This window comes from Schistocerca gregaria, chromosome 3 (genome assembly GCF_023897955.1).
Source record: "Schistocerca gregaria isolate iqSchGreg1 chromosome 3, iqSchGreg1.2, whole genome shotgun sequence".
NCBI classification, from domain to species: Eukaryota; Metazoa; Arthropoda; class Insecta; order Orthoptera; family Acrididae; genus Schistocerca; species Schistocerca gregaria.
Genome location: NC_064922.1, coordinates 567,978,415 through 567,987,513, shown reverse-complemented (window position 1 = coordinate 567,987,513; position 9,099 = coordinate 567,978,415). Strand labels below are relative to the sequence as shown.

The 9,099-nt window shown below is 39.9% G+C and overlaps 1 protein-coding gene across 1 annotated transcript in view; it reads right to left on the bottom strand.

The window, feature by feature from the left end:
* Positions 1-1,274: 1,274 nt before the first annotated feature.
* LOC126354457 (pyrethroid hydrolase Ces2e-like) overlaps positions 1,275-9,099 on the bottom strand; it is a 127,529-nt gene continuing 119,704 nt past the window's right edge. The window contains exons 9-10 of the mRNA XM_050004153.1: positions 3,066-3,198; positions 1,275-1,659 (exon numbers count right to left, since the gene is read on the bottom strand). Coding sequence (XP_049860110.1) covers positions 1,491-1,659; positions 3,066-3,198 — 302 coding nt within the window. The 3' untranslated portion in view covers positions 1,275-1,490. The remainder of the gene's footprint in view (positions 1,660-3,065; positions 3,199-9,099) is intronic.

Below are 9,099 nucleotides of genomic sequence, written 5' to 3'. Positions count from 1 at the left end.
CTTAAATGAGCTCTAACATGGAAATTAAGCGTTTCCGGACACATGTCCACATAAGATTATTTCTTTATTTGTGAGTGAGGAATGTTTCCTGAAAGCTTGGCCGTACCTTTTGGTAACACCCTGTATGTACGAGTACATAGCAGAGGCTGCTAGCGTGACTGATGCACCCTCGTGTTTATCCCACTAACACGGCGTTGGTGGCACGTATATTGCTACCTGACCACCTGCACACTCTTCTTATCATCAAGTGTCAGACAAATATTGTGCTGTTAAATAAAGAGAATAGACTCCGTTAGTCCATGTTCCATTCCATCTACATTGCAGCCTTCAGTGTTCAGCAGGTTGTATTGTTTCTCGAAACGAGTTCCTGGATTATATTTGCTTGAGTGGCATCCAGGCATCGGAAGGAGAGACGGGGGCAGGGGTAAGTGTAGGCTAAAGTTTGAAGGTAGCAATCACAACCTGATAATGTCGATAGCTACCACCCACTAAACTGCTGAATTTCAATGTTTTATTTCTCACAACAGCAGCTGAAGCTACGAATGATGTCACGCCGCATCGACAGGAAGCTTATCGTGTTGACAGTCGTTTTGGCCATAAGGTGACAAATAGCTTGCAGCTACGCTTCGTGGAATATTGACAGGCAATAGCCATCACGATGTGCTTCACCTGTTTCACAACTGGAGACACAGAGCGCTCTCCTCAATGCAGTTGAGAATTCAACTTCACTTTTCTGTGATCAAACGAGCACCGAGAAAGAGTTTTCCGATCACATTAACACTGTTCCAATAATTAGTGGTGTGACATATTGAGCAGCATTTATTTTCGTCTTTTGGCAAAGGTTGGATGTTCTAAATATAGCGCTTTTATATTACAGTGTGTGGTAGTAGTCAGTATTCATCGATTTCCTATAAAAATTATGCAAATGGGTGCCCCACAATTAGATCCTTTCAGTTCAGAAATTTTGTATTTCTGTTCTACTCGTGTTGAATAATGACCTAAAAGTTTTACTGGCGTTCTCTAAACTGACTATGACGTTGATTGATGTCGTTGAGTCTACCACCAATTAAGGAAAAAATGTATTATAGTCGTGTTTTTTGACAGTTCATTATTCACAAAGCTATATTATTGTGTTTAAGGAAAATGATTTGAAGATATTCGAAAAACATTTAATGGTCGGTATTCATGTTAATAAAAGCTGTAGCAGAATCCTGAACAGCCGTTAAGATTTGGGTGCATCGTAAAGATGATTTTACTGAATGTTATGGCAGAGGTTTCTTCATACTGATGTAATCTACATAGAACAATAAATACTTCTTGTATATTGGAACACTAGTCATTTTTACATATTGGTAACAGCATAGGAGGCAATCACATGATACTAATTAATGATAATAATTAATTTTTGAATAGATTACAATCTAGTTAGGAGTAGACATTCCGTTTGACGTCTCAGGAAGCTTTATGTCGTTGAATTTCTTCATATTTTTCTATGAGTCTTCAGCGTAAGGTTGCAGCGGAATGTTCTGATGCCAGAAGTCCATCCGCTCTGCGTCTTTGTTGTGAGCGAGGGAGAAGTTGGACTGCATCAGAATATAGCTACGGGTCACATTGTCGTACGGCTCCCAGATTACAGGATCCGCCTCCGGGGTTGGATTTCTGCGAAAACACGAGTGTGACGTGAATCAGCTGATCCTTAGGAAGGTGTTAAGCACAGCAGAAAAATTAGCTGTTTAAACAAAATGGTTCAAATAGCTCTAAGCACTGTGGGACTTAACATCTGAGGTCATCAGTCCCGTTCGACTTAGAACTACTTAAACCTAACCAACCTAAGGGAATCACACAAATCCATACCCGAGGCGCGATTCAAACCTGCGACCGCAGGAGCAGCGCGGTTCCGTGCTGAAGAGCCTAGAACCGTTAGTTGTTCTTCTCTGGTTTAATGTCTACGCTCTTTTAAATTTGTGACACTGATCCAGAAAGTTGATTAGTGATTCTGAATCCACATTTAAATGGAGGCAGTAAATAGAAGGAAGACGTTAACGCACATTTGCAGTGTATGCTAACAACATATTTGTAAAAAAAAAAAAAAAAATAACGAAACAAGTAATACCTACACACACGCAGATGAGAAGAACATGTGCATTGTTCATAAGAGTAACGCTGTACTTTTTGTTAGAACAAATGCAGTAGGAAATAAGGCGCAACAACGTGTTGACCGCGACGAACGAAATAGTGATACGTGTAACGACAACGTGGCACAACTGTAGTATCACCGTATATGTTGGCTTCTTAACTGTCGCATCATCACACCAATTCCGCTACGTTCGTTAAACGACAATCTTATGGAAATTGTTAACCGTTTCAGTCGTCTGCTAAGTTCGTTTGTGATTCCGATACGTAGACCATTGAGATACTTCGAAGCAGAGAAACACACTGACGGGTTAATTTGGAAATTGGTTGTAAAACGTTACTGTTTACATATTGCATGTAACACTGCTAGGAAAAGAGAAAGCGAAGAAATATAGGTACCTTAAAATTATAATACTGATTTTTTAAATTACTATCTACATCGAGTGCTTTGTAAAACATTAAAATATGATGACTTATTTCAGATGACATAGTCATCACTCATGATAAAATATATATCAGCATACAGCGTGATGAAAACCGTGCACCGCTGATATAGCTCCATCTCTCATATATCTCTGTACAGCAATCTGATTAAGCGTGGTTTAGAACTAGATGGTTTTACCTTCCTGGTTTATTCAGTTTTTATTGGAAGTGTTAACACATATGGACATACTCGAACTCCCAGTTATCGCATCGCATTTTGAATGATTTGTAATGTGCTCGATTTAGACAGTTATAAAAAAATTTCTAATAGTTTTAAGAAAGCGTTTAAGACAAGCTGTAGTTATTGCAATTTTTAGTGAACAGCCGGAATCATACTTAATGATCTGTAGCAGACTTCTCAACCAGCAACAAACAGTGAAATCAAAATTGGAAAAATAATTGTTTTATCCTGATTACGAAGAGAAAGAACTTAGAGTGTCTGTACATACCCATACTTAGCGAAGTTGGTCCAGTACCTAACCATATTCCTGCGCACTTGATCTTCTTCTGACTCTGGATCCAGGTTATATTCAGTATCATCTCTCACAAAGAGCACAAATATATCACCAGCGTGATTCGTCCCTGAAAGAGGAAATTATGTTAAAACAGTCAATTGTGCATTGTTAATGCCCTAATAAACACATGTGGAAAATTGTTGATTGGTTTCTGGGTGGTTTATAACTTTAGATATTTTAATAAGGAAGTGAAGTTATTTTGCCATTCTTCCGTCTCTGATATAATCTTGCGTAATTGTAATTCGGTAAATACAAGTGACTATAGTCGCTGCCATTAGTACGGCAATTCATACAGAATAGTTACTTTTGTCATTGTTGTATCTTTCAAACCAGGGCTGGCCAAAATTTCAGCTCAGGTGTGATGTCCGGGCCCGACTGCCAAAGTGTCCAGCCTCCCTCACATTTCTCCCATCACCACACCGCACTGTCTAAGCGCGAGAAAGGGGAAAGAGGGGAAAACAGCAATCTCGCCGCACATAAATGGCAGTACAGTCGTACTACATATGACTTGGTTTTATATTTCACATTTCTCAAAAACATAGATCACAAACAAAACAAGTTTTTTTCAGAATTAATTACTTATTTGTGGCGCGCTGAAAATATAATATAATTTTTATCTGGTGCAGACCCAGACAATTTCACACAGTTTTACTCAAAAGTTGCCATGTGATCGTGAATTATTTAGTTCATAATCGAAGAGAGGTCTTTCACACAAATATGGCGATCGAAATATTGTAGCACTTTTGCAACCTCATTAAGGAGTCCTGGAAAATCTACCCGGGAAAAGCAATGTAGACTTACTGGACAGTTTTAACGAAAATGATTTGTGATTAAAACTGGAATTGCCTTGCAGGTCAATCAGTTACGTCTGTTACATGCACAGTGGCCCTTTCAATTGAAACGGCAAACGGTTTCGATAACAGCTCGAGAACAAGTGTAAGATTAATAGAATGCTGGAAACCATTATAAAACTCTCGCTTTCTTTTCTAGCGAGGCCACAATGAAGTCTTCAGACCTCGCGCGTTTTCTAACGGCAGTGAGCTTATGGAAGTGGACCGTCTTTCTGAGAACATGTCCCGTCTACAATGTGATTTTCTTTCTAAATGCATCCTGATCAAATTATAAGGAAGTTACCTTGCAGTGTCTAACTGTGGACAGTATGCAGCCGAATCCATTTACAGTGCGAAATCTACAGTCCATTCCTCATGTTCTAATTTTCATTCCTGGAGTCCTTTTTCCGTCATAAATTCATAAATAGCGTGATTTAAATCGAAAAATCGTTCCAGACACGCTCCTTGACTTGACCAGCGGACTTTTCAGTAATGTGTCCGCCTACTTAGCTGAGTGGTAACGAGTTAGCTTCCCGTGCACCGGGCCCGGGATCAATTCCGGGCCGGGTTGGAGCGTCTCTCCACTCGTGGACTGGATGTTGTGCAATCATGTTTCATCACCAGCAATGAGTAAAGTAGCCAACGGGACATCACCTGAAATAAGACCTGCAACCCGGCGGCCGAAGTTCTCCCGACTGTGTTTCTCGGCCATCAATGCCACAGGATCATTCGGTTTTTTATTTATTTATTATTTTTTTTCGCAGTAGTATGTGAAGTCTCTATACTCTTCGTTCACATCCACTGATAACTGTTGCAGTTGAAAATGGAATAAATTTTACTATTTTACTACCAGTTTCTTGAAGTGGGCCCTGCCTGCAAATTTAGAGCGCAAAACGCTTGTTGATGTATAGAATAATAAATGCCGTTTGTCGATCGTTGTATTTTTTTTCTTTCGTGACATCTAACCGTTTTTTTCTTTCTGCTTGGTACTATAATACCGCTTCGTTGCAAATAAACAGTACCTGTTGCTTATGCCAGCTGAGAATTCTCGTCCCTCTCTTCTGTCATTCCCATCTATTTTAAAGTACTGTCACGATATAACATTGCCTCTTTTTGTGCAAACGGCAACTGGACCTATGAACGTCCTTCATACCAAGAACAATATGCGAATGGTAAATAGCGCTGACACCAGAAAATTCTGTCGAACGCAAAAAGCCGCACTTCAGTGCTAAATAAACTGTCGCGCTATTTTGGGTACTTCCGACTGGACCCGAGCAAAGTCAGATGACAGCGCACGCTGCACACGTGAAGTCTGGCTCGCCATGGTCGGCCCACTTTTAAACAAGGACTGCACACATTTCTTCCCTTTCGGGGCCAATTAATAGTCTGAGAGTGTTTACGAAAAACATAAGGAAGGTGCACTTGGTTTGAAATTTACTAATTGTTCTTTTATTGCTCTGTGTGAGCAATGTGTAACCCTGGAATCCTCGGAAGTGTTATTAATTCAGCAATAAACGCCTGGAAGTTAAATACGCGAGTCTTATCGATAAAGTATCCACCAACAGATGCATTGGGACCAATATAATAGGTGACGCAGTGATATAACTACACGGTATACCGGGTAATAGAGTTAACGGTATGTTGTGTCCTTTCAATGTAGCTTTCAAGTGGCATCGATATGTACAGCTTGCCTGGCCCTAATAGTTCAGAATACTTGACACGTGGCCTCCAGGCCGTGATGTATCGTTTAGGACAGTATTTCTTCGGTATAGAGGTTGCCGTGCAATTTTCATCAGGTCTGTATTGCGAGGTTGTCGATTCTTGAAGGTGTGACGTCTTCACGATGTAGGCACTCCTTCACCAAGTCAACCTCGTCAGGTATTCCTATCCATTGGACTGAAATTTAGTACCAGTTGCAACAAATACTGTTGCATTATTTTGTCCTGTAGATTTCAATCATCATGTTGTTTATGGTAATAATATACAGGAGTGTGTACAGTCCTAAATGATTGCATACAAACCGAAACACTTATGGAGTCATTTTTGCTCTTATCTGCAGTGCTTTAAAAGTTCACATGTCTCAGCACGTGCTTGTTTAACAGATGGAGAGATCCAATCTTCATTATTAACCCCGACGCATCCGTAAATAGAATTCTGTCTCATTGTTGCTTGGATCTTTCAGAGCTGACAACATACCTCATTCACTGTCTTTGTATGGCTGAAATGTGTCAGGCTGGTCGCCGACGTGTTAGAACAATGGTCGAAAGCAGTGGCTCACAGTTCACTGTAGATATGAGCCCCAGAGGTTGCTGGTTAGTCTTCTTCAGGCACTAAGACAACAATCCTGTTCTTGGAATGTAGCACGCGCACTGCTGCTGAGTATTTCCTCCTTGCTGGATTCTTCTCCTCAGACGTCTACACTCAGCTCTCGGCCCAATCTGCGTTGACCATGGAGGTGTACAATCTGCCGATAATGAGTGTAACGTCGTTAACACATGTACCCTCCGCTATCCTATTCGACTAAAATAAATACCGTATAGCGCTAACTGCTTCCCACTTTTAGTTTCGGTGTCGATACTAGACAGGGTCTCCCAACATATTAACTCAGCCGGAACAAAGCTACTATCTACTAATTTCGAGTGCTCGATACTGTGAGCATTGTTGACACGACAATGCCCCAGCCACCAGAAAACACACGTAACCAAAAGAGAGGAAAAAACATAGAAAAAAATGCTAGAGGTTAAGGCTCACTGGGTGGCATGTGTTACGCTACAGAGCAAAAGTGTCAAAGACGCTGTGACAACCGTCAAGGAATGTTAACCATTGACAGGGATTTGACTACTGTTGCATTCATCAAAACTAGTCGACAAACAAACATGAAACTGAGGTAGCCCCATTACACCTAGATATGTATGTCCAATTAACCATCGTCGTTTCGATTTGTTTCTTTCACGAGGGCGTCTGAAGGCTGGATGTCAAACAGCATGTTGAATATTTTGAAGGTATTTCACCGCTCCTACGGAACAAATCTCCGAAATATTTTTTTTTACTGATAAAATGATCGGGCAACACACCCAGAAGAATGTTCTGCAAGTTGACTCTGATCTTGGACCTCTGCTCTCGTGTATTAGGAAATACCTGTTTTATATACGTTAGCAGCAAGTTTTTTAAACCAATTGTTATCAGACTTTTTTAAGATCAGCAGTGTATGAAGCTCTCTTTACAGTATTTCGACTAGTGTATGCATATGTGAGTCATAGTTGATTTGACACGTCGTGTATGTCATTACATACAGGTACTTCACAAAGTGTTGTGTGTCATTGTGGGCGACCACAGTTTGATAACTTCTATTCCAGTGATACGTACTAAATAAAAATTTGTAATATCTCAAAGAAGGAGATAAGAAGCATTCTGCTTATTATATAGCTGCAGGAAGCATTTCCTAATATAACTGAGCTTTCTGAAATATAGGAAGCAAACTATACTGAATTTGTCTTCCAGCTTATATGCATTATTTTTTTGAGATACCAAAGGGGCCTAGGAAAAAGCAGCTGAATCTCCCAGAGAATCTTCCTAAACTTATATGTTGTTATTATAAACGTTTATGGATTTCTTCGACCCCTCAAAAAATTACTATCTTACAGTCCTGTAAAGTGTTTACTATTAATTCAGTCTTGTATTCTCATATTAATAATCATTTTCAAATAATATTTCTTATCTAAAGTCCTTATACATTCCCTTTGATGACGGCATTCACCATGGATATATAATAATAAATACTATACAGAGCCTACAAATCTGCTGTGAAGTTGTCACGAGAGATGATATATTATTGTGTATCGATAGCAATGACAAAAGGCAAAATTAAAGCCAAACACTTGAGTCTGCTGCCAGTTCGTCAGAAACACGACAGACGACGTAAAGATGAAAGAAGTGGGTTATGGGTTACGGACTTCTGAGTCTTATTTTGTTTGCTGCATGGCTTTCGATGCTGAGTGGCTGCGTCTGAAGCCATTCTTATAAGTGCTTCAGACACTCAGTACTTAGTTTACTTGTGCCTTTTACACCTGCTTGTTTTCAATAGATATCTTGAGTAACTCAACCTCCGTGAGTACCATTTCACTTAGGCTCTCTAGAAGGAACATTAGTACATTAGTATGGGCCTTGTTTGTACATACGTCATGACTTGTTTTGGTTTTATGATACGTTCTAAATTCTTGATAGGCTCTTTTAGGGATATATGGAGCAAAACATATCTAATCCAATTTAAACTAATCTACTTATTTAAAAAAAAGTAATAACGAGCAAACAAGAACGGCAAGCGTGAAAAACTAAGTGTTAAACAGAGACTGAGAACAAGAATAAACCTTTGAACAACAGGAACAGCATCTACAGTAAGTGACATTGAAACGACAGCAGTACAAACGGCGAGAACAACACCGACATCAGCAGATGAAACAGCAGTATTCACAGTTTCCACACCCTCTAAATCTATCAGTGTTATAAACGCAGGTTGGCGTTAATTCAACACATCTTCTTAGATATGTCGTAGACTCAGTATTGGCTCGCGTGTTGCACAGCTTTCCCACATCCAAGCTAATATTCACCGAGATCGCTTTCTCCAGTTTTTCTAACTGTTAAGTATTTTATAAATATTACTGATGCACTGACAGTTCGCTAATATTCACGTCTTTCATCAGATTCCTTCCTTGGAATAAGAATTATTATATCCCTCTTGGAGTCCGAGGGTATTTCTCCTATCTCATATATCCTCTATACAAGGTAGAATAGTGTTTTCTCATGGTTGCCGGACGAAAGAACCCCAGCAATACTGAGGGACTGTAATCTATTGCAGAACTATGTCAAATTCTCCTGATTTAATTCGATTCCATTCCATTGCCCTTGCCTTACTTTTGTTCATATTCGTGTTTTCAATCAACTATTCATTCCGTTCAACTGCTATTCCAAGTTGCCAGCTCTAAGACATCTACATCTACATTTACACTCCAGCGCACGGTGTGTGTCGGAGCGCGCTTTACGTGCCACTGTCATTACCTCCCTTTCCTGTTCCAGTCGCGTATGGTTCGCGGGAAGAACGACTGCCGGAAAGCCTCCGTGCGTGTTCGAATTTCTCTAAT